Source organism: Sebastes umbrosus, chromosome 18 (assembly GCF_015220745.1).
Source record: "Sebastes umbrosus isolate fSebUmb1 chromosome 18, fSebUmb1.pri, whole genome shotgun sequence".
Lineage (NCBI taxonomy): Eukaryota > Metazoa > Chordata > Actinopteri > Perciformes > Sebastidae > Sebastes > Sebastes umbrosus.
The window spans coordinates 23,284,275-23,309,282 of record NC_051286.1 but is presented as its reverse complement, the minus strand read 5'-3'; the positions used below and the strand labels follow the sequence as shown (position 1 = coordinate 23,309,282).

General features: G+C 42.0%; 1 protein-coding gene across 8 annotated transcripts in view; it reads left to right on the top strand.

The window, feature by feature from the left end:
• Positions 1 to 25,008, top strand: part of epha7 (eph receptor A7) — a 106,113-nt gene that overhangs the window by 31,690 nt on the left and 49,415 nt on the right. For all 8 annotated transcript variants that reach the window (XM_037750453.1, XM_037750450.1, XM_037750452.1 and 5 more), the window contains exon 5: positions 6,948 to 7,283. In XM_037750453.1, coding sequence (XP_037606381.1) covers positions 6,948 to 7,283 — 336 coding nt within the window. The remainder of the gene's footprint in view (positions 1 to 6,947; positions 7,284 to 25,008) is intronic.

Genomic DNA, 25,008 nt, shown 5'->3' with positions numbered 1-25,008 from the left:
CAGTGGGTACCTTAGGTTTTCTAGTTTCATATGATGCCAGTATATTCACTCTGGCTATAAAACTGAGCCTGCTATAACCTAAAAATCGCAAGTTTCATTAAAACTAATTTGTGTTAACATGTCATTATTGCGTTAACTTTGACAGCCCTACTATGAACGCATTTTATCAACGTAAATTTTTCAGATGCTGAGTCTAGATTTTGACATAACTCCCTTTAACCAGACAGGACCTCTTGAATATGTAGGTAAAAAATGAAGGAAGTATGGTAAAGGTTCTAGTAACAGTTATGGTATAGATGTAAAACAGAAAGAATGTCCTTGCCATTTCAGTTTATAAGCCTGATGCATGTATGAATGAACAAAACACATTAGCAAGTTATCAAATTACCACAAAGTACCTGCTGCACAATTAATATGGAGCCTTGGCATCCTTAAAGCCAAAGTTATACTTTGTGCGTCTGCAAGGGTCCGTTAGGGTTCGTGTGAATCAATTTCGTCATCAGAGTGTATACGATGTAGGATCTGTGCCGATGTCCACGTACCGCTAATTTGTTGTGACCACGCGGAACTGTCCAGACTTGTCAGCCACTTCGCAACAAGTGGTAGCATAGCGATGTGGAGCGTGTTCTCCAAGCGGACAGTGTAAACAGAACTACTACGCGTCCGTGTTGTCCGCAGCTGTCCGTGTACGTGTCGTTTGAGAGTATAACCGAGGCTTATGGGTCTGGAGCCTGTGGGAAGTTGCTCGCTTTGCTGTGATGATGATTACATTAGTCTACCCATCCATTATATATATGCCCTTTTCCTTTTCTTTAGTGAGTACAATGTTGACGTAATCAATAGAACTGATAGGTTGTAATAAACCCGGGGAAAGCACACAACATATCAGTGAAATGTCCAAATCTGAATGCCATGCTGTTATTAACTTAGATGTAATAATTTGAAATGATGCTGATCAACACATAAAGCCTCTCTGACCCCGTCCTCGTCATGCACATGCACATGCAAATTCAATGTAAATTGCTGCATGCTTTTTTTTATCCTCATTGTAATTGGGCATGCAAATAGGGACCGCAGACACTTCACTCACAACAAGATTCACAAATACCATCACATGCAAGGACATCTAAGAGTTCATATGAAGACATCACACTCACAGTTTAACCAGTCACAATGGGCATCGTTTCAAAGACATGACAAGCCCCAAGCACCAGGTAGATGCTTTTATCAACACTTCAATTTTGTATTTTTACTTTTTGCATATATTTCTCAGTAGCTACGGTGCGGAACAAAGTCTATCTTTGCTAAAAATATTACATATATAAATATAAAATATGTTCATAGTTTTAACACCGTCTTAGTGATGCTCTCCTTACACTTTTTATTCCTGTCCATGTGTCGTCATCTCTCCACAGGCTGAAATGGAGTTTTAGCGTGCAGCTCACATTTTGTGCAAGTCACAAATCCATTATTGAATTCAGTGTGGTACTGAAGTATTACTGAAATGTTGTTTATTACAACAGGAGCCGGAGGCCCTTCAGATAAAAAAAAAAAAAAAAAATCTTGGAGCTCGTCTCCTCCTCTTCTGCATGGCTTCACTCCTACAGGTCCGGCTGCAGCCACATCATTAGAGGCTAGGTCACGGGGGTCACAACACACATTTGTTGAGTGAGGATTACCTCATGGGCGATTTGAATACCACTCACCCCTGCCGCCCCTCTCCCCACAGCTCCCCAATTAGAGCACAGCCAGCTAATAGGCTGCGGTGGGTTAAGGCAGCCCGGAGCACCTCTCAAGGCAGATAAGCGCCGGATTCTTCTCTCCTAAGCTTGGATTTACTCAGGTCTCACAACTCTGCACAGAGTGGTGATGGGCTTTGGAACATGACCTAAAAGCGATCCGCTACTATCCTATGCTTTCTATACGGTGGATTATTAGATGTAGTGGATGCTGAGGACTGATTTTGACCATTTTTACACATTGGAGTTGTTTATTCCACAAAAATCACAGGTTCGGCTTTAAAATCAGTTCCATGTTAGCATGCAAATGATGTGGCAGGAAACATAAACTGTGCATGCACATATTCCATATTTATGCACAACAACAAAAATACCCTCACACACACACACACACACGCTCACCCATGCTTGGTGACAGTGGCAGCGTTGGAGGGATTGAGACATTTCAGGCTGTGGGGGCTCTGGCAGCCTAATCCGTGAAATGAAACTTGACTGGGAGGAGGGGTGAGAGGAGAGAACACGGAAAGATAAGACAGAGCGGGGCCAGTGAGAGACAGAGAAAAAGAGTAAAAAGAAGAGGGAGAGCGACAAGCCCTTGAGCTATGAGGACGAGCAGACAGACAGAAAGACAGCGGAAGGCTCAGTCTGCAGCGCAGATCTGCGCCGGAGGTGAAGTGGGGGCAGAGTTTCATATTCCCGAGTCCAGACAGAGCATATTCAGAGAAACAAAGTGACGCCAAGACATATGAAGAAAGAGAAAGAGGGGGTTCAGTATGCTTAAAAATAACTGGGTAGTATGATGAGTCATCTCACCACGTCTGAAGGGGAAAGTGTGGATACTTCCATAGACTTCTTTCCCATTGTCACGAGTATGCCTTTCTAGTTTTTTGCTGGTGTGTCACGTTTGACGTCACGGACACGCCTGCCGAAGCAGGGTTAGTAAACAGTGAGTAATAAAGTGTTACGGTGGTTACTTCTTTTTTTATATCTGTTACTCTTCAAACTCTCAAACCACAGTTGGTGATTGTTGGATCAGTGGAAAGCCTGTCAAAGACGGTTTTGATGAGTTCTATTTTGTTTCTGTCTGAGTTTCAATAGAGTGTGTCTCGATGATGAGCGAGGTAAAATATCTGTAGTCTGACTGGAGTCTGGTTGCTTTGAAGAGAGCATATTAATTATGTTTTGTACATTAATACATTGTAGTAATTATCCAAATCCCTGTTGATTTGATTAATTATATATTAGGGCTGACCCAAATGCTTCGAAGCTTCGACCGTTGCCATGGCAATCAACCCTCAAATCAGTATTCGAATGCTTTGTTCTTTTTTTTTCTTTCTTTTATATATGTAAGTATAAAGTAAGGTATAAATAAACTAAAATACAAATCCAAAAATAGCCCATGAAATGAATAATCCCACAACATTATTTATATTCAACATTATCAGTTATTCTCAGACAGATATTGCTGTTTGTTGTGTTTAGAGATGTGTGTGTGTGTGTGTCAGCCTGCTACGCCGCACCGCGCCACGCTGCAAAGCTTCGAACACCTTTGAATATTTCTCACTGAACTTCAAAGCCCAAAAAATGGTTTTCGGGACAGCCCTACTGTATATTCACTTCAAAACGCCTCACACAGCATCATGCCGGAAAAGGGGCGGAAATTAGTGTGTCCACCTGGGTGTCATGTTTCCATCACTGCTGATCGGAACTGGAGCCGATAAATACCTGTGAGTCATTTGTCCTGGGAAAGAATGCCGATTGTAACCTTTCCCACTGAAGACAAAAGCCACATGTTAGTGAGTTTTTTGTCCAGTGGGAAAGGGGCTAAATAGCTCACTTTCTCTCCTCAGAAGCATTCGTGGTGTCGCACATGTAGCAGTACCGCCAACTATATATAGTAGCACATTTGTCCCTTCCTAAGTCGGTTTGCAGGTCGGTCAATTGTTGGGTGTGCTTGAGAGAGAGTGACATAGAGAGCAAGAGAAGGTGGACTATTGCACGCAATGCTACTGTAAGTTATTAATAACTTACTCTGAATGCTTCTTTGTCACTTTTTAACCTGCCCTACCTCCAAACCCGTGATATTTTCTAGTAACTAAGCACCCGAACCCGCACGACCGTTGATCCGTACCTCATGTTCACTACCACCCACGTAGTTGTTGTATGTGGATTGAAAACACAATTCCATTTACACTCGTGGTCACGATGCGTCCTTGACCACTTCCTGGAGGTGGTTTGGCCAATCGGATCACAATCCGTCTTCAGTGCATTTCGGGTGCATTTACACCTGTTTTTTCATGTGGTCAAGCACTAACTGATTAAAAATCCGATCATCCAAAACGCATTTTAACGCCAGGTGTAAAGGTGGTAGGAGTTCCAGATGTCAGGTGACCCGTTAAGCATTCCGTTTGAAGCATACGGAGGCCTTTAGAGGAAGACAAGAAGAGCTTGCAGGGCATAGTGTGCATCTGAAAAAAACAAAACACCAATAAACAAAGGTCACACAGATCCAGGGTCAGCCTAATCTAATTTCCTTTTTGCCTCTTGTTGCCGAGATATCACCGCTTTGATCTGTGGCACCTGGGACCCAAATGAGAGTGGCACGAGCAAAATGAGATGTTATCATCACTTACCGTGGCCATGGAGACGCTAGAATAAAAGACCCCTCAGATTCAGACCTGGAGGTGTGTGCGCGTGTGTGTGTCTAAGTGTGTATGCGTCATGGCACACCGTCTCTTTGTCTGTGAGGAAGATTGAGAGCGCGGGTCGAGTGTCAATACCAAGGCTGAAGTCGAGTGTCGCTATCAGCAGTCACTCCTCTCCACTTCACCTGCCACAGGTGGCTCTTTCATCTTCCCAGTCCACGGTCTCTTATCTCGCCCGATGATCATGAATATGGATGTCTCCGTCGAGTCCTCGGTTCTAATGGGTGGAACGGGGAAAAACAACTAAGTGAATATTGCAATAGCAGTTTGGGCTCTATGCATATGCATGACCTATTTTGTTAGTTAATGTGACAAATTTAATGAGTTGAGCGGTCCCTCCCCGAGATTCCCTCGAAGAATACATCCTGAGAAAGTGGAACGCTTTTAAATCTCTCGGAGAACAAAAAATGAAGATGTTCTTAAAGCTTTCATAAACAAAGAATACAGGTCATATAATCTTTACTGCGTCGGTGGGAGTTTATTTATATCAACATCTGGGCCGTAAAAGCCAACAGCCTGGAATTTGAAAGATGAAAGCAGCAATTTGTTATTCATTGTTTTACGGGATGAGCTAATCTCTTTGCCATTACGTGAGCATTTACAGGCAAACGGTCTGTGGTCCTGTGCACGGAGCTAGTCGTTACTGTGTGTCAAGTGAAACTGTATATGGCAGTTACGGCGCGGTGATAATCCAGGTTTAAATCTTGTTCATAAATTCTGTGGGCGAGTCAGTCTTTGAGTCTTTTTTTGGAGGACGTTAACTTTAAGTGTCCTGCTGTCTGTATGATTTAGCTCTCTAAGGCAGCCCAGTAAAGCCATCATCTCCAGCTGGGATAGCTGTATATTTTTGGAGAACAGGAAAGACTTCATAGCAGCTGCACATTTGATGCGGTTAACAATCGGTATGTAAACAAAGCCCTTAGAGCTACTGATTCATCCAGATGGACTGTTTGAATGCATGAGGTCAGGTTGTTTCAAAAATTAAATATGAGGAACTTGGCTCAGCTCTAAGGAGCTTTTTTTTTTTAGCATCCTTCAGCTAATTGTTTTAGTTTTTACGGCCAGCAACTTTCACTCTCGCTGCTCTTATCAACCTCATTTCCAGCAGCATGAGGCAGCTTTTGAACTCACTGTGCACGACCTGCTCAGCACCAAACAGCAGACAGACACAGTTAGAGACTGACATAGTGGAACATAGCAGCTAAAGACAAAAACAGATCTTGCAGGAGAGTGAAAATTGGACTCACATTCATCATGTGGCACAGAACACAACTGCAAGTTAAAGCTAATTTATTGTCATATCTGCACTGTCTACTGAATGTGTAAACAGGCAATAGTTTTCCCCCCAAGTGGCCAAAAGAACAAAGTTTTCAGTTAGAAATTTAAGAAACTGAGGTCAGTTAATAATTGCTAAGTCAAGTTTCTGAGAGTTGCTAGTAAAGCTTCATTTTCTAAGTAAAGAAGCTTCAAGTCAGATTACTAATATGTCACACTGCCCAGTCATCACAGGTTTTGCCGTGCTAGCATCTAAATTAAGTCAGGATCACTGCTCATGCATAATTACCAGCCGTGACAGTGTGTGCGGCTGGTTATTCACCTTGTGAGTCTGTGTGAGTCATCGTGGAAAAATATGGTCCTTGAGACACCTAGTGTAGCAGGAACTACCACAGAGGAGGTTTTAACTACTTTCCCAGGTGTTTATATGTCTGTGGACAGATTTTGTCACAGTGATAGCGTCACAAATGTGCAATATGCTGTCATGAAACTTTACAGGTTTGTAGTTGAGATAAAAAAAAGGCCGAGTTTGAAGATGGGTGTGGTCCAAGCAAGGGCGTTGTGAGCTGCTGTTGTGATCCCATCATGACATGTTTGAAGGTTGAAGTGCTGTGACACATCAAATAAAATGACTAATAACAAAAAAAAACAAAGAAGGTTTTCTGGAGAATGTCGGCATGCTAATAAGTTAACAATAATTGTTTTTAAACTCTTAATTTAATGAGTTAAGCAAACGATCGGTTGGACATTTAGTAAACTCATCACTTTTAGTTTCAAGACAAGAATGATTTTAAGTTCTGGAATGGTTCTGAATGTGATAACTAGGGTATTTAAGTGGGCCTGACATGAAGCTGAAAACCCTCTTAGACTGTAAAACAGGACACGACATAAAAACTGTGGTGAATGAACTCTACTATGAAATTATTCCCCCTTTGAAACTCTGGGCTCCACTCCTTGATTTCACAGCCTTTTAACACTGACCTTGGTGCCTGCCAGAGCTGACTTCCTTTCACTGTACCTGTACTATTTTTTTTTCTGGATCTGAGTCTTATTATAATTGAGTGTCAGTGTTTGGCTCTAGGGCTGGAGCTGGCATGTCCTGTAGTGTGTGTGTTTTTTTCTCAGAGAACAGTGAAAGCACAGATTCAGTCAATGCACACTCTTGGCTGTCACTTTCCTTGGCACTCAGTTATTTAATTCTGGCTTCCTCCGTGTCCACCTCTGACAGGACCTCCCTCCGCGCCACAGAACCTGGTCTACAACATCAACCAGACCACCGTCAGCCTGGAGTGGGGCCCGCCGGCTGACACGGGCGGCCGCAACGACGTCACCTACAGGGTTATATGCCGGCGCTGCAGCTGGGAACCCGAGGAGTGTGTTCAATGTGGGACCAATGTGGGATACTCTCCCGCACAGTCAGGATTAGTGGACACTTATGTGACCATCGTGGACCTGCTCCCCCATGCCAACTACACTTTTGAGGTGGAGGCTGTCAACGGGGTGTCGGAACTGAGCCGCACGCAGAGGCTGTTCGCTGCGGTTAGCATCGCTACTGGCCAAGCAGGTAAGGACTCTTACATTAAATTTATTAGTACATTGTATCTGGTTTGTTTAATCCATACACAAACAGGAATGTAAAAGCTGACCGACAGTGTCTGGGAAGCGATATTATTTTTCCTGCTATGGCGAAGGCATGATCCATCCTACTCTGCCTCTGATTGGCTTACCCTAACCAATCTCACTCCTCATGCCTAAACTAGAGCTGTCAGTCGATTAAAATATTTATTCACAATTAATTACATGATTGTTTATAGTTAATCATGATTGATCACAAATTAATTGCACATTTTTTATCTGTTCAAAATGTACCTTAAAGGGAGATGTGTCAAGTATTTAACACTCATATCAACATGGGAGTGGGCAAATATGCTGCTTTATGCAAATGTATGTATGTATTTATTATTAGAAAATAATTAACAACACAAAACAATGACAAATATTGTCCGGAAACCCTCACAGGTACTGCATTTAGCATAAAAAATATGCTCCAATCATAACATGGCAAACTGCAGCCCAACAGGCAACAACAGCTGTCAGTGTGTCAGTGTGCTGACTTGACTATGATTTGCCCCAAACTGCATGTGATTATCATAAAGTGGGCATGTCTGTAAAGGGGAGACTCGTGGGTACCCATAGAACCCATTTTCATTCACTTATCTGGAGGTCAGAGGTCAAGAAACCCATTTGAAAATGGCCATGACAGTTTTTCCTCGCCAAATATTAGCGTGACTTTGGAGCGTTATTTACCTTCTTTCCAACAGGATAGTATGACATGGTTGGTACCAATGGATTCATTAGGTTTTACAGTTTCATATCAGATACCAGTATCTTCACTCTAGCTTTAAAACTGAGCCTGTTACAACCTAAAAATCGCAAGTTGCATTAAAGAAGTTATTTGCGTTAAAGCGTTATTATCGCATTAACTTTGACAGCCTAAACCTAACCAACGAAGGCAATGAGTACTAGCCAATCAGAGGCAGAGTAAGACCTTTAGGATTCGGAATTTAGCGCTTGGGAACCAGTGCTATAGCCAAAGACACTAAACTGATGTTCGTCAAGTACAAAAGTGCACATTTTTCTTTTACACAGACATTTATTGATATTTTTAACTGACAGAAAAGAAAGTGAATAACCACATTACCCATCATGCTGAACTATTTCCTCTAAAAGTTGAAGTCGGAAGTGTTTGGCTCACACCAGTCTATGCAGAGTTCACCCTTTGTTCCAGCTGAGAGAGCATTAGGCGATTGACAATTTAATTTTGAAAACCCCTTTTATGCAAACTACGCTAATGATTCCCCATTAGCATTAATGACCATAGTCTGATATTATCCGGTAATATATCCAGTATGCATATTACCCAGATTAATTTCATGTGTATATCAGCACTACAGTGGCCAACATTATTAGCTTAGCAATGATGCGGACTCCCAGTGGTACCGGTGCTGTATTTGCAGCTCCAGTCTCGAGGGAATCTACCGTAATTAAAATGCTGTAGGTTGTGGTGACAAACTCTAAAGCCTTTTTTATTCATTATTTCTATGGATCTACCCAACAAGATTCCTCTTTCATGCTTGAGCATCCATGAAACACAGTTGGCCCAAAAGAGTGCTCCGACTATAGTGATTAAAAGAAGGCTGCAAAAAAGAGAGCGCTGGAGCTTTAGCTGGCTTTAGCTCCGTCTCCCTGCCACGGGACGGCCAATCATGTCCTGCTGCTTTTCACGTCATCGTCATATTGGATTAATCATTCAAATTCAGGTCATCATTTTAAAGGGGACATATCGTACTCATTTTCAAGTTCACACTTGTATTTGGGGTTTCTACTAAAACATGTTTACATGCTTTATTGTTAAAAAAACAAATTATATTTCTCATCCTGTCTGTCTGAATATACCTGCATTCACCCTCTGTCTGAAACGCTCCGTTTTAGCGCCTGTCTCTTTAAGACTCCCTTCCAGAAAAAACCCAGTCTGCTCTGATTGGCTTGCTAGAAAAATATGATGCACCTTTACAAAGGTAGATCTCAAGCTGTGGGCGGTATATTCTAATGAGCCTGCATGTGACATAGGAAGGGGAGCCACATCTGATTGGCTTGTTGAATCACATGTTTTCTGATCCAGACAGCCCACAAAAAAAACTGACTGGGTTGGTAGGAACTCCAGATACCCCAAAAAGGATGTGCACAAGCACTGAAAAAGGTTTTTCATGATATGTCCCCTGCTCACCTGTCACTTTTCTCTTCAAAACATCCCCCTCCAGAGGCTTTGGTTTGCTACCAAAAACATTTATTACCCAGTAAATATCTCAGTTTACTAGATGTTTGTGTCTGCGAGAGAGAGAGACAGAAAGAACGAGGCCATTTAGTTGAATGGATGTGTGTGGGACGCGGTGTCGGGGATGATGTATTTCGCCGCGCTCGGTTCGTGACAGAGACACGCTCTGGAATGTGCCGAGGGGTTGTCTGGCCAAGGACACGAGGATGGCGGGAGGAGGACAACCTGCAGGAAAAAAGCCAGAAAATAAAAAAACAATTAACACATGCTCTTTTAGAGTCACTCATAATTATACGTGGCATGTTGACAACAGACAATTACTCAGTTAACCCGGCGGAATATTTAGCCATTAGCTATTGTGAAAGAGAGTGGCGTGCTTGGCCAAGATGGTGTCATGTTTATTATTTTGAGTAAGTGGCACCATTTAATGTGCTATAACACTATAATCAGTGTAATTGGTCGGCGTGGATCAGGTCGCTGATCGTTTTGCTGACCAATTCCAAAAATAGATTTGATATCTATTAGTTTTGGTTGGGAGGAGACCACGGGGAAGAACCAGGACTAGGTGGAGAGATTATATCTCTACTCTGGCCTGGGAACGCCTCGGGATCCCCCAGTCAGAGCTGGTTAATGTGGCCCGGGAAAGGGAAGTTTGGGGTCCCCTGCTGGAGCTGTTGCCCCCGCGACCCGATCCCGGATAAGCGGTTGAAGATGGATGGATGGATGGATGGATAGTTTTGGCCAATCTGTAAATGTGATCATTTTCATTTTGATTCCTCGATTTTCCAAATCTCTGGACTGTAGTCTCTGAGGCCTGATCAGACCTGGCATTAACACGCGTCCTGAGTGATCGGATCACAAGTGGACAGCTTTAAGTACGTCTGTTCACACCTGGCATTAGAATACGTCTCCACATGATGCGTCTTGAGTGACCACTTGTGATTGGATCTCACTTCCCTGCTCTATTTGCAAATATCCACATAGTAAATGTTGCAACGTAAGTTTACAGGAATGTCTGTAATAATATCCTACGTATTAGGGTACATTGTATTAACATAAAAACATGAGTTCATTGTCTATCGGCGGTCCCCGGGGACCTCCGCGGACCTCCGCGCAGGCGGGTGTCAGCTCCGCGCAAAGCACCGGAAAAACAAAAACACCGATAGTATGATAATAATGCACTCCCCATGCCTAGTCTGATTTTGATATGTTGCAACAGCCTATAAAGAAAATACAGATGTACCGACAGAATACAGTAGAGCACAGAGGCCTTTACCATGCCGCGAGGCAGACAAGCACTTGCGTTGCAAACTCAGTGAGATACCGCGGATCCCAGCGGGACGTCAGATGAGTAGGCGGTCCTTCAATGTGGCCCAGGACACAATCACGTACACACTGCTAAAAGAATGTGGCCACATGTGGCCCAGACCACCTCTGAATGTGGTCTGAGCGATCGGATCTCAATGTATCCTCAATGTGTCCTGAGTGCGTTCACACCTGTACTTAGAGCTGTCCTCTTGTGATCAGATCGCCCAGGATGCATGTTAATACCAGGTCTGAACAGGTCCTGAAACTCTGTTTAGACCATGATACTGAGAGTCATCTTTGAAACCCAGACTAATCACATTCCTTGTGGGTTAGTGGCTCCTCAAGGCAGGGCGGCCCACTCCATCTGTTCAACAGTAGCACAGCCCTGGGACTGAATAATACCTTTAAATGAAGGCTGAAAAAGATGGTATTGAAAAGAATAAGATTTCTGAGATCTGAGAAAAAGTGGTGGAACTGCAGTCAAAGCTCTGCAGGTTTCGGCTGGAGTGCAAGTCAATAGTCAGCTATCAGTTGACATCGATGGCCGTGTGATGTGTCTCTCTTGTTTCCCCTTCTTGGGGAGACATTAGCTCCACACTGCAGGGCTCATTGTCCTGCTCACCAGACCCTCGCTGTGTCCAGCGCTTCTTTGGACGGTCAGGGAACGCTTGAGAGCTTTGTAATTGGAACGCCGGAGCTTCCTAAAACAATCGGCCTTTCCTGAGCGAGCATGCAGGACCACTCATTAGAGAATGACTGCATTATTAAAGCTTTTATGGCTCATCATTCAGAATTGATTAACCTTTTTTTTTTGCGTGTCGAGGCGCCGGAGCACCGCAGCGCTGAAAGAACCTTAAAAAAGAGAAGCCCATCACTGCCCATCACAAACCTCCTGCATGATAATCAGCATTTAACATGGGCTCGTAGCTGGGGGAACGAACACACGGTGTGTGAATGCAGATGGTGATCCATCTGATGAGGAATTCACACCTCCCCTAATTACACCAAAGGCGAGGCGAGGCTGGAGCTCCAACACAAGGTGCTGAGTGCTTATTGTTCCCAGAAACCTAATTACCTCTCAGCTCGGTCTTAAATGAGTTTAAGTAGAGGCTGTGAGTTCATAAGCTTGATTTCTCCAGCTCCGTCCTCGCAGCGGTTGAATAGAAATCCGTCATGTCGAGGATTTTCGCCACCGCTGTACGCTGGAAGTTAAGAGTGTGTTTCAATCAGCACTCCATTGTAAGTCGACGGCACCACAGAGCCGCCCTCGGAGGCCCTCCATGCTTTAGCTTTCCTCAAGCACACTTGTAAACAGGGCCTTTTGTTCTTCCAGCACACTTGTGAGTGGGCACTGCTTATAGAATAACCATTAATATTTATTCAAGCGGATGTTCACCTCCCTGAGCCAGAAAAAAAATCACTGTGGAGAAGGGCACAGAAATAGGATTTGAAATTGGTTATGGGAAAGGCTACAGGACCCATGTGACTGTGCGTGTGTGTACATGCTGTGTGTACACGTTCAGCTTGAGACTAGTTAAATGGGGTTTAGGTGATCAGCAAGAGGTATAAACAATATAATGAGTTAAAGGAAGAGCCGGTGTAAATTGATTTTAATGCTGACTGCTTGTATTAGCCAGCAGCACAAAGCCTGTTACACTCAGATAGCAACTTGTACAATAGTTGAGCTGTGCTCTGAAGTAGGCTCCACGGGTGAGTCAGAGCAGAGAACGGTGGGTGGGACTGAGCCAATGTATTATTAAGACTGTGGCGAGTTGAACTAGAAATGCCTCAGAATGCAGTGGTCGTTATTCCAACACACCTGATAAAATATAAAGACATCATGTCAAATTTCTGACCTGTCTTTGTGTGAAACCCCTTTTACACATGTAGTCTGTAACCTTGCTTACTCAATCTATCTGTTAAAATATTACCTTAAAGGCATAAAGGCATACCGGGTATGGTCCAGACTGAGCCCGACTGGTCGCTGTCAGTTCAGGACCTTCATGACCAATGGATAGAAATGGAAACGGTTCAGTCCAACTCTTACTATACCAGTTTTTCCTCCCCAAAATTTAGCGTAAGTTTGGAAAGTTATTTAACCTCTTTTCCATCGTTGGTACCAATGGATTCATTGGGTTTTATAGTTTCATATGATACCTGTATGTTCACTCTAGCTTTAAAACTGAGCCCACTACAACCTAAACATTACAAGTATTGTTAATGCGTTAATACAAATGTGTTTTAATGCCACTAATTTCTTTAACGTGTTATTATCGCGTTAACTTTGACAGCCCTAGTATTTCCATTTTTTTAGGCGGGATACTGTTGTGCCCACGATATAGGCAAAGGCATGACTCTACTCTGCTTCTGATTGGCTTACCCTGATATTCTTACACTAGCCCTAACCAATCTCACTCCTCATGCCTAAACCTAACCAACCCAACCCAATGAAGGCAACAAGTGCTAGCCAATCAGAGGCAGAGTAGGGCCTCTTCTTCTTCAGAGCAGGATTTGTAATTTAGCGTCCTGCCCTGCCATTTTTACGACAGCTAAGCTAACAGCTACGTTAAGTTAGGTTAAGTTCAATGTGTAAAAGAAGCTTCGGACTAGGTTGTCTCCGATAGCCAAGAATGCCATACCTGCCATTCCAAAACATAATATCGTATTTTAAATCCGGCTTTGTGTCCGGTAGTTCCACACTTTTTCTTTTTTTACAATTAGAGGAATTTCCGAATCAGCGAACAGACTCATCTGTTGTATTCATTTCGAGCCATTCCTCGCTACATTTGTTGTGCAGCGCAGTGTGAATGTAGGATGATGTTATACTGTAGTCCCCCCTCAAGTTCAAACCTAATTAAACATTCAAAGAGAACAACAGGCTATTCCCTTCAGTGCAATCTCTCATTGCAAAAGGGGGTGGGGGGGGGAAGCGTTGAGGCACACACAAGAATGTAAGCTGAACATTCTACTTTGATCTGAAGAGCCTCGGTGCCCCTTCGCATTGCGTGAGAAGCAAATATTCCCATTTTGTTTGGCTGTTTCAGTCAGTGACTGCGTCACCAGCAGTTCGGCGTCTGGAGTTCAGAAAGGGACATATAGTTTATTGCATGATTTGATAATTATTCACCTCCGTACAAGGGAGCAATGATCATTAAAATAATAAATGTTCATGGGCGCAAACTGATACCCCGGCCCCTCAGTGGTAATCTATATGGCCACGTTATTGACACTTTATCATCACTAAATGGATATTGTTCAGTGCATTTGTGAAAGTAACACTTGGGGAACAATAAGGCCATTGATTTATCCCTTTTTGTCTTCTAATCTGCCACGGTGGCCTTAAACAGAAGGATTGATTGATTCCTAGCAGTCCCCACTGACCAGTGCCAGCCAGTGTAATTTTCTAGTTAAGCAGATCCTCCTTTGTAGCATTTGTCCCCGGTTTTACGTTACCTGGGAGCCCATTCTTTTCACCCCCTCCACCCCACCCTCCTCCCGCTCCACATGCTCACAGTAATTTGATGAGAGCTGGGCAAAGCAGGAAGATTCAACAGCTGCAATAAAACTGTGGTGGTCTCAGAGCAGCAGCTCGGAGCACTTAACCTGTAGCTTTTCTGTAAATGCCTCCTGATTTGTCTGTCACCCAATCCGTCAGCAATGAATAATTTTCATGGAAGGTGCACTTTAATTACTTTCCCATTTAAATGGCATTATCGTGGCCTATCTAGGTAATTAATCTCACCAAGTATCCTGTTTCAGCCTTTTATTGCTGGCAGACGAGCTCCCTAAATCCCCCCCGAATCTGCCGTGCTTGAATGAGCCCTCCCTCATAGAAGCTGGCGTTGCCTCTTTCCCCTTCGCTTGGTCCCTATCGCAGCCATTGGACAGTCCTTTCTCTCTGTGCAGGCAGCCTGTCAGAGGCAACGGGCTGTTTCACTGCCTCGGAAAGGACACAGGCAGACACAGCCGTGCTGGGCGGTAAGAATAGGCCTCGCTTAACCAGTGCGGCTTTAGAAGGGGGCTGATAGCGGCAGATAGCTGACGTTTTGTGTTGATATTCAGCATGAATTTTTTTCTTCTTGTCAACAAATTGTATGAAAAGACTCAAACCAACAATGAGTGGGTCCCGCTAACAAGTTCTGTGTGTGAATCTAAAGCCTAATATATCTTCTTCCTCTGAGCCATAGAGCTCCATTGTTGTCCAACACTATCAAAAACACATCAGTTGCACTCGGTGACATGTTCCTTCATTACCATTAACACACACATTGTATGAAAGGTTCCCTTTATAAAAGGTTCCACCTGGAACGTAAAGGGCTATACCTAGAACAATCTGCCAAAGGTTCTATCCAGAACCTTTTTACCTTTTAAGAGTTTCAGGGGGTGAACACCCTTTCATATTCCAAGGGTTTCATCTAGAACAGTGGTTCCCAACCTGGCGCCAAATATCTGGCGGTGGTCTGGAAGGATCTTAAACACCCACGTTTTCAACAATCCTTGAAGAACTCTTTCTTCCAAAAAGGGTTGGGTTCTTTAGATGAAAAGGAAACCCTTAACGGAACCCCTTAGTCGTACAAGGAACCCTTGGAAAATACTTTCTTCCAGGGTTTTCCAGAAGCAAATGGCTGATCTGGGTAGAACCTCAGCACTTTTGGAACCCTTAGAAATAAGACAGGTTACATATAGAATGAAGCCAACCTTATCGGTTTGACCATTTTCATGTCACAAGCCTTGAAAGAATTCACCGTTAGCAAAGCTGATCAGTGAGGAAAAGATCAATAAACAGCCTTTATAAGAACTCTTGTTTGCTGAGTTGATATTTTGGCCTCCGGTTGGCAAATGTAATAAAAGCCCAGTTTTGAGTGTATTGGTAAAAATATTCTACTCCAAGACCTTTTCATTTTCATGCCAAGATACAAGGGAACCTCAAATTATACCTTCGGCGTCCCCGAAGCTACTCGGTCTGTGTGACATACATTTTTTGTCCATGTCTGTCCATGTCCTGAATGCTCTGTCTGTACATCTGAGGACATTTCTAATGTAGTATAAACAGAACCGCATGTGCATGTGCTGTCTTTGCCACATATTTTTTTGGCGTAAGATAAAGCAAATCTAGTCGAATTCAAAAGAAACTAGAAATCTCTTTTTTCACCCCTCAGCAACATTATATTATCATACTTCTAGAGCTTCTTAGAGATCACAGAGAGATATGTCTGCAGCAGCATGCAACACGCAACTAAATATTACAGAGGATCAGAAAAAAAGGGGAGTCAGCATCCATTTGTGGAACAAAGGAAAACCAAGAAATCAGCAAAAAGTGTCTTGAAGATTGAAGACGTGCAGTTCAGACACTCGCGCAGAAATATCCTTATTTTCCTTGTTCTTATATATTTACCAACGGCTGAATAACAGGTGGTTCTACCGGCTCAAATATCATGTTAAAGGAGATAATCAGACAAATCCATATACAATTCTGTTTATTTTGACTCTTCCTTATTTCCTGTAGATTATTTGTGTCTAGTTCCGCAGTAACTCTGTCTCCAGCCCTGCTTGTTTGGGTTTCGGATGCACTGTTTTTAATTTGGGAACATTTGCAGAGAGCGGTATTATTTCACTCTGAAAGCTGTCTGAAAAGTTGCAGTATTCTGATGTTTTGGCCTCAGTTGGGAATATGTGGAGGTTTAAAAAGGGAGCGCTGATTCACATTCAGCTTCATCCTATAGGCTGGGTTCCCCCGGAGCAGACACAGACACAGCTTTAATTATTCAGACCTCTGCGAGGCGGCAGAAAGAGATTGAGGCAATGTTTTTTCTTTGGCAGTCAATCTGCTGTTTACCTTCCACACGGCAACTCAGCTTTTCAGTCAGACCCTCACCTTTCTCGAATCACTTCTTCTTTTTCTCTCACAGACGTCAGCCGCTCGCATTTATCAGCCGAGACATTTGACAACTCTTTTTTTTTTTCTGGCAGAAGTTGGCCACCAAACAAGTTTCCCCGAGCATCGCTGCACTTATCAACGTTGTGTGGATATTAAATTTCTGTGTGTGTATTTTACGATATCTGAAACCCTTCTGTCAACAAACTGAGGTTTCCTGTGCAGGCAGGAAGCAGGAAGCTCCGGCATGGAAATGTTTGACTAGACATACACATGTTTACATGTTGGCGGCAGGCTGGCCGAGTGGTTAAGAGTGACAGTCCATCGAGGTAAAGGTTCACCTCACGGAGCAGCCTGTCGAAGTGTCTTAGAGCAAGACACATTACTGTTAATCTGCTCTGTCACTCTGGGTGCAAATGATCAGCCAAATGCCTTCAATGTGGAAAGTTATCAAAGTGTCAGCGAGGCTCGGATTATTATGATCCCCTTATCACCAAATCTGTCTTTACAAGGAAGCTAAACAAACACAAGCAGTTCATTCAGAATGCTACAGCTGAGCGTACTAACTGGATTTTGTTACTTAATGATGCAGCGTTGACAATAGAGCCAGTTTTTATTCTCTTAATGTGACTTTAAACAATCCTCAGGACAAATAATGTCAAATGTGCAAAATCAGGGCATTCTATATGTTAGGGGGAGACCTCCCAGGCATAAACATCGCATGTGCATCTGTAGATTTCTCCTAAATTCACCAAAATTTAGCATTAGATAATGCCTCATTTGCATATTTAAACATAACATTTCAGAGTAAGTAATCAACTGTTGAAGTTTCATGGTGGTATCTATTAGTTAACTTGTTTTAACCTATTCACCTGTAGTGTGAAATTTTATAATCCATATCTTTAAAGGCCGCTTTTTCTCAGAATCTCCACTTCAGTAGCTTGCACTTACACTGAACTCTCCAGTTTCATTCCTATCTATACTCTGAAGGGTTTGTTCATGTATCATTCATAGCATTATATATATAATATTTTATTCCTAAAACATATCTTTTTTTTTATTTATGGCTGTTGAAGGTATTTTCTGATTTATGGAGAGATAAAAAGGAGATATTCCAAATTCCCTCTGTAAAAACCTTAGATTCTAGTATGTCAACAAAATAAAACAAGAGTTTTGAATCTGGCTTTAGCCAATGTTCAGATTTCTGTTCTGGAAATAAATGCAAATTAGCCCATATTTAACAAGACAATGCCTCATTTGCATATTTAAATATACATTCAAAGAAAACTTGTAATACAAAAAAATATATATATTTGTCATAATGTAAGTAATTAACTGGAAAAGTTTCATGGTGATATCTATTAAGTTGTTTACCCTATTCACCTGTAGTGTCTCCTCTTAAAGGGCCGGCTGACACAAATTACAAAATAATCCATGAAGATCATTTGGGTTTTATTTGTCCAGTTTTTGATGTTTTTACATATATATATATATATATATATATATGGTATATTAGGGCTTTCAGAGTTAATGCCATAATAACACGTTTTAGGTTGTAGCAGGCTCAGTTTTAACGCTAGAGTGAAGATACTGGTATCATATGAAACTAAATAACATAAGGAAACCATCTCATACTAGCTTGTCAGTAAATTTTTGCGAGGAAAAACTTAATATATAATATATAATATATATATATATATCAGTTTTTAATAGCTATGAGCAGCACAAACTAAATTCTATTCATCTGTATTGGTGGAGGGTGGAGGTAGAAATGTATACAGTATATCTGACATATCTTTACGCTTTGTGAAGAAGCATCAGCTAACCTTGATAAAAGAGCAACACACAGTGTACCTGAATTGGGTTGTATTTCCTATATACATGTATAAGTAACGCTACATGACCAGATTAAGGTGTGAGCACCGCCGCCGCCGTCTCCATGCCACCACCACCACAGGGTGACAAATCACGAGCACAGAGTATTCACTCAGTGAAATTACAGACCTGAGGGGTAGTTGATGAGAAATGTCACTGTCGACAAAAATGGAACTCTAATATATTCCATCTCAGGTTTGTTGGACACTTATTAATGTCTCTCAGAGAGCGCCACTAATTAAGGCAGTCAGTCTGGTGCGGCAGACGAGGCGTGGGACAAATAACAGTGTGACCGGAGAACAAAAGAGCTGCGATGAGAGTATACATATTTAGCAGCGTTATAGAGCAATCGGAACACACAGTGTTCTCAAGTTGAGCAGAAAAGTCCTCATTGTTGCAGAGTGACGCAACCAATAATTTGTCTACTTTCTTTAAGTCTTGATGATGTTTCATTCAAAATGCTAATAATAATAGGAGGTTGGAAGCCGGTTGATGAGGCTGTGAAAGTTTGCTGTTCGGCATTATAAATCTATGGACGAGTATTAAGGCCATGGGGCATAAGTGAAAAAAAGAATGAAGAGGAAGATTTTTATATTTTGCATTTCAAGATTAAAGTCAAAATGTCAAGAATGAAGTCGAAATGTGAAGAACAAGGTCACACTTTCAGTATTAGTGCCAGGCATAAGAAACAAAATAAACAAAAAAACATTTATTTTTGTGCATTTTGAGTGTCGAAAGGTGAGACTAAAGTCAAAATGTGAAGAATAAACGTCAAACTTTTGAGAATAAATCAAATTACATTATTCTCAAACTTATGCAATATGCAAAATTCTTACTTCTCTCATATTTTTTGCTTTTGCCTGGCCCTTTAGAATATTCCATATAAATCATAAGAATGCATCAGGTGCAAAAGGAAACACATCTAGGGATGGCCTATAACTATTGTTAATGATGTTAAAGCTTCAGTAGGCAGAAAGTTCTTGGCATCTTTTGGCAAAAATTCCACAATAACTTTTCAGCATATTGTAATTCAAGTGTTCTGAGAGAAAACTAGACTTCTGCTCCTCCTCATGGCTCTGTTTTCAGGCTTTAAAAGATCTGCCTGTGACAGGAGACTTTGACCAATCAGAGGTCATTTCAGAGAGAGAGAGCGTTCCTATTGGCTGTGCTCCAGCTGGTGGGCGGTGCTTGGTATTTCCTCAACAGATCTCAACATGGCTGCCGGGTCACAATCTTTCTCATTTTACAGCTAAACAGTACACTACAAGATGTTTCTGAAAACATTTGAGGAGAGAAATGGGCATTACAGTAACATAATATTGATTCATATTTGATCAGCGCGGCCTAGTTTGACCGTTTGGTCGGAGTTCACGAGTGACTGACAGCTGCTCAGAGACGGCAGCTGAACGGCAGACTCCATATCAGCTCTGATTGGTTGTTTTCCTCCGGTCTGTGAAATCTTGCAGATGCCATTCGGAGCACCGGAGGACACAGAGGCACATGTTTTTTTTTCCTTCAGATTACCTGTCTCATGCAGTACTGTCAGGATATAGCGATCGTTTTATAAAAATAACTTTTTAAAATCATATTAGCTCCATTTCTACCCGCTGCATCTTTAAAGGAACATCATGTAAATTTAAAAAAAAAAAAAAAAAAAATTGTTCTTATTCTTACAAATGTTAAACTCATAAGCAATAAAACTCATCTTTATTTAATTCGGTAATCTCAGGGGTTTTGTTGCTACATCCTTATTAGTTCTGGTATGGCTTCGTTAGCCTTGTTAGCTATAGCTCTGTTGGGCAGAAGTAAGGACACCGTGGCTGGAAATCAGCAGTCGACATCCTTGTTTCCCTCCCTGAAAAGTTCAAGCCGAAACTTCAGTGTCCATATTTAAAGTTGCCCCTGTGTGTGTTTTCGAGCGTTGCCCGGTCAGTGAAGGCAGCTGGCTTTGGCTCTGGAATGCGGCAGCTCTCCGCTTACTGCCCACGGGTGACTGTAAGGCCTCGGTAAACACCAAAATACTTTCTTTCCTCCTCTCTCTTTATCTACTCACTCGCTTGCACTCCCTCTCTCCGCTCTCATATACATTCAATCAAACACACACACACACACACACACACACACATACCACACGCACCCTGTCAGCATGCACCTGTGACTCCCAGAGCCTCTCTTTATATGGAACACATGCTCGGGAATGTCACGGCCCTGGCTGCAAATGGCTCCGGCACTTTGCAATAGAGCCATTCGAGTGTTTCATTTCCTGCCGAAGGAGTTAAAAGGACTTCCAAGGGTAATAAAAAGCCAAGCAGAGTTGCATGCCGTAGGTGCCCAATAGCAGTGGATTTTCCCCCTACTGGACAGAACACACACACACAAAAGCAATCCTCAGTCAATAGCTGAACTTTGATCGCCATTTCCTGAAGGCGATGGTATTTTGTCTGATGGTGCAGAGGGATTGTTCGTAGCCCAGAGAGTGTCTGTCTATCTATCTATCTGTCTATCTGTCTATCTGTCTATCTATCTATCTATCTATCTATCTATCTATGGAACATTTTTTTGAATTTTTGTGAAAGATAAAGTAAAAATCCTCAGCTACTTTGTTAATTTTTTCTCCGTGTCTGGTAAATGTGTAAATCGGCAAAGTTTGGGAACATGTTCTATGTTCCCCAGCTTAATATCCTCTTAATATGACACATTAACGAGACCTTTAAAATGGTTTTATGTTCTCAGCAATGAATATTTCTCAAGGTCAAATGACGAACTCACCCATCTTCATCTTCTACAGTAGCCTGTACTCCTTACTCCTTGAAAACCTCTTTAGACATTGATATCTCCATAGTGGTTTGACGGATTTTTACCGTTCAAACTGCATTTGAAACGTCCATCTCCCGTCATGCATTAGTAATTTGTGAAGATAGTCCTTACCGATCTCTTACATAGGACCCTGGGAACAGGAATGACCCCCAAAGGTTGCTATACGCTTTAGCCGTATAACAACTTTATAAGGTGATAAAACGTCAAATGTTTTGTTTTTAGCTTGTTCCGTTGCCCCCTAGTGTCTATAAAAAAATAATAATTTCTCCAGCTGTAAGATCTCTAGAGGTGTCTTATCTTGATTTAGAACAGCCAGCCTGGATCATAGATAGCTGTGGTACAGAAATCACAACCCACTCTAAGGACCTTATCGTTTCAGTTTATATTGTGCTTCGGTTGTGCATACTGAAGATATTTCACACATACAAGATTAACTTCAATTATATTTGATTTTAAAGAATAATATATCACAGAGAAAATGTAAGAATGAGAAAAAAAAGGCAGATTACATCCTTGTGTCTAGATTGGCTACTCCCGCTCCTGTGATCAATCATGTGATCACTTAAAAGCTGCTCTTAAAGGTTTCTCCTTTAAGTGCTGAGGAGGCTGCTTGATTAATGTGTCTTCTTCATATTTTGTGTACTTTGTACTCGGCTTTCAAAGCGTTCTTGAAGGGTTAGGGTCATCAGATCTTTGATAAAGACAGTGTTAGATATATCGGGATTCGTTTCTAGCACTTAACGTGACCTGGATTCTGTTTGCTAGAAAGTGTCCTCTTTCAAAGTGGTTGTCTTGTCTTCCCCTCCCGAGGTCTACGGACTGGTTTATGGTTGTGAAACTGGCTGGAGGTTTTGCGTTGCGTAACACAGCCGTGCATTTCGGCTGCAGGGTGCGTGGGGATTTCTTTTTCTTTTTTTTTTTTTTGGAGGGTGGGGTGGGTTATGTGAACATTGCTCACTGGTGCTTTGTGAGATGAAAGAATCCAGGGAGATTGACAGCTCGGCTTTTTTTTTCTGTCTTTCATTGTCTCATCAGCATACTGTCTCCTGCAGTGAGGAAAACTAATTATGTCTTCAACCCCCTGCTTCACCCCCCGCCCCCCTCTCCCCTTTTATTCAGATCATCACACTTGGAAATCATAATGAGTTTGTGGCAGACCACTTTGGCTTTGGAGAAAGGAAGGGGAAAAAAAAAAAAATTCTGAAAGTCCATTTGCCTCCACTCAAACAGGCCGCTGGCAATTACGGACGACCTTTTGACCCCCAAAAGCTGTCGCCTGAAATTCTTTCAGGGCCTGACCGAAACTTAGTTTAGTTTAGTCCTGCACACCTGCTATAGCTTCCTCAGCTGTACTCCTTCTGCTTTAAACCAGAGCTCACCAGTAACCTTTTTGTTATCAAAGCAGCGAAGAGCCATCTGGTGGGCTGCTTTTAATTATTTGGTATAAAACACCAGTAAAAAGATTATGGCAGCCGAGGATCTGATAGGACGTTGGTATTGGCTGCGGAGCAGATGGGCTCCACATCTGGGCGAGAGGAAGTTAGTGAGGGCGTGAGGGATGCTGTGACAAGGTAACACGGCCAAGAGCTTTTTGCAAAGTCTCCCGGTCCCTTTTGTATCGGATGATCTCCTTCACCCTGTCCGTCCTCTCTGCTCATTCTGCTGCGTCCTTTGGACAGCCGGGGACAAAGAGTCGGTGGGAAGTGTTTGGGACTGACCGAAGCACTGCTGGGAGAAAATGATTGCCCATTTAACCTTGTGATTTTAGCTGGAAACAGATCAGTTACCTTAAGAGAAACGGCTCACAGGCGAGTGATTGTGGGGAAAGAGCATGTTTTTAGGAAACAGAATATTTCTTTATATGACTTTGAGGATACTCTCTGCAGTTTGTGATGTTCTGAGTTGCTTCGTGAGTTATTTGGTGCACATTCTCTTCCTTGCCCTGCCTTACCTTACTCAGTGGCTCTGCAAATTTCCCAGAATGCTTTGTTACCAGCTCACACAATACCATTAAATTGCATTGTGAGCTATTAAGATTATTATTATGATTTACCTTCAGAGAAGATGTTTAATCTTAGGGAAATTATTATTTTTTTGATAAATGTTGGAGAGACTTTGTAACCTTTTTACATAATTGGTTTCGTTATTCATTTATTGTTTTGTTTCTTGTTTTCATTTTCATTTTATTTTTATTTATTTATTTTAAATTAATTGATTTATTTTTTCTTCTTCCTTTTCCATTATAGATAATTTGGGGTGGGTGTGGGGGTGTGGGGGGATTGATGGCTTGATAATGTTTGTATTGATTAAATTGTTTCTCTTTTTTTTGGGAAAAAATAAAATCTTAAACATATTGTTTTAAAAAAAAGTTATTAATATGAATTTGTAATCTGTAAATTGATTGCTAGCACAAAATAGGGAGATAAAAAAAATCCTTTATTTTTTTTTTAGTAGTATGTTGTTATTATATTATTATTATTATTATTATTATTATTATTATTATTATTATTATTATTATTATTATTGTATGTTGTTATTGGCAGAGTGGCAAGTAAACCATCACGCCATGGCAGCGTCAAAATGTGTCTACCAAAAATCGCTCCAAATTATGACCCCAGAATTGCCCCTAAATATGATATTGTTTTGCCGTATTTCAGTGCTGGGCGTGTGTGTGTATTATTTTCACAGTTTTTCTGCCATTCCACTTTACACTAAGCAGCCAGCGTCTACTGCATGTCGCGTAGCGTCGAGACTGAGAGGAGCTATTCTTCTGTGAGATCTGCGTGCTGAAATGTATTCTCCGAAGAAAGATTACATCTAAATGAAAGTTGGACGAGCTTGTATCCTTAGAGACCGAGCTAATTAAATTTGTAAATTCCTCCCAAATCATCTCCCCCGTCACACTGGTGGCTCGCCGTCGAACGCTGCCAAAAAGTATGTCACAATGCATTAAGACCAGTGTACTTTGGCGGTAGACGTCTAGATGAGAGATGGAATTAGGAGGCCTTGCAAGGAGACCCCTGTGTTTTCAGCAGGTTTGTAAAAACACTCCGTTGGTGCTCAGGAAGAGAGATAATCACTTATTAATGTCATGAAGTTATTTGATTTTGTCTATTATGCAAAATTAAATTACGTCTAGCTTGAGATTCGGGGACTTAATGCATCGACTGGATGTATTTCAGCTGTTTGGGCTTGTTAATCTGACACATTACAGATAACATCCCCGGCTTTCTGGCTGAAATTAAATCGCAGTTGATAACACAAGATGAATTCAGTGTGCAGCGTCTGACAGCCACTGCAGACGAGTGCGTGCATACTGTAAAGTCAATGCCCCTTCCACACACACACACACACACACACACACACACACATTGAAAGCATATGCATATGCCAACACGCTTTTTTTGTTATTTTGTCACCTCATGCTAACTGAAGGTAGCTTGCTTTAAATTGTGTGAACATGTCTGGCATTTGCATTCGAATAACTCACCCGCTCTCCAATTAAATGGTGACAAAGTGGGCTGGAGATACGCTAAAGTAAACATACCGGACGTCTGACACAAAGAGGCAAAAGCCACT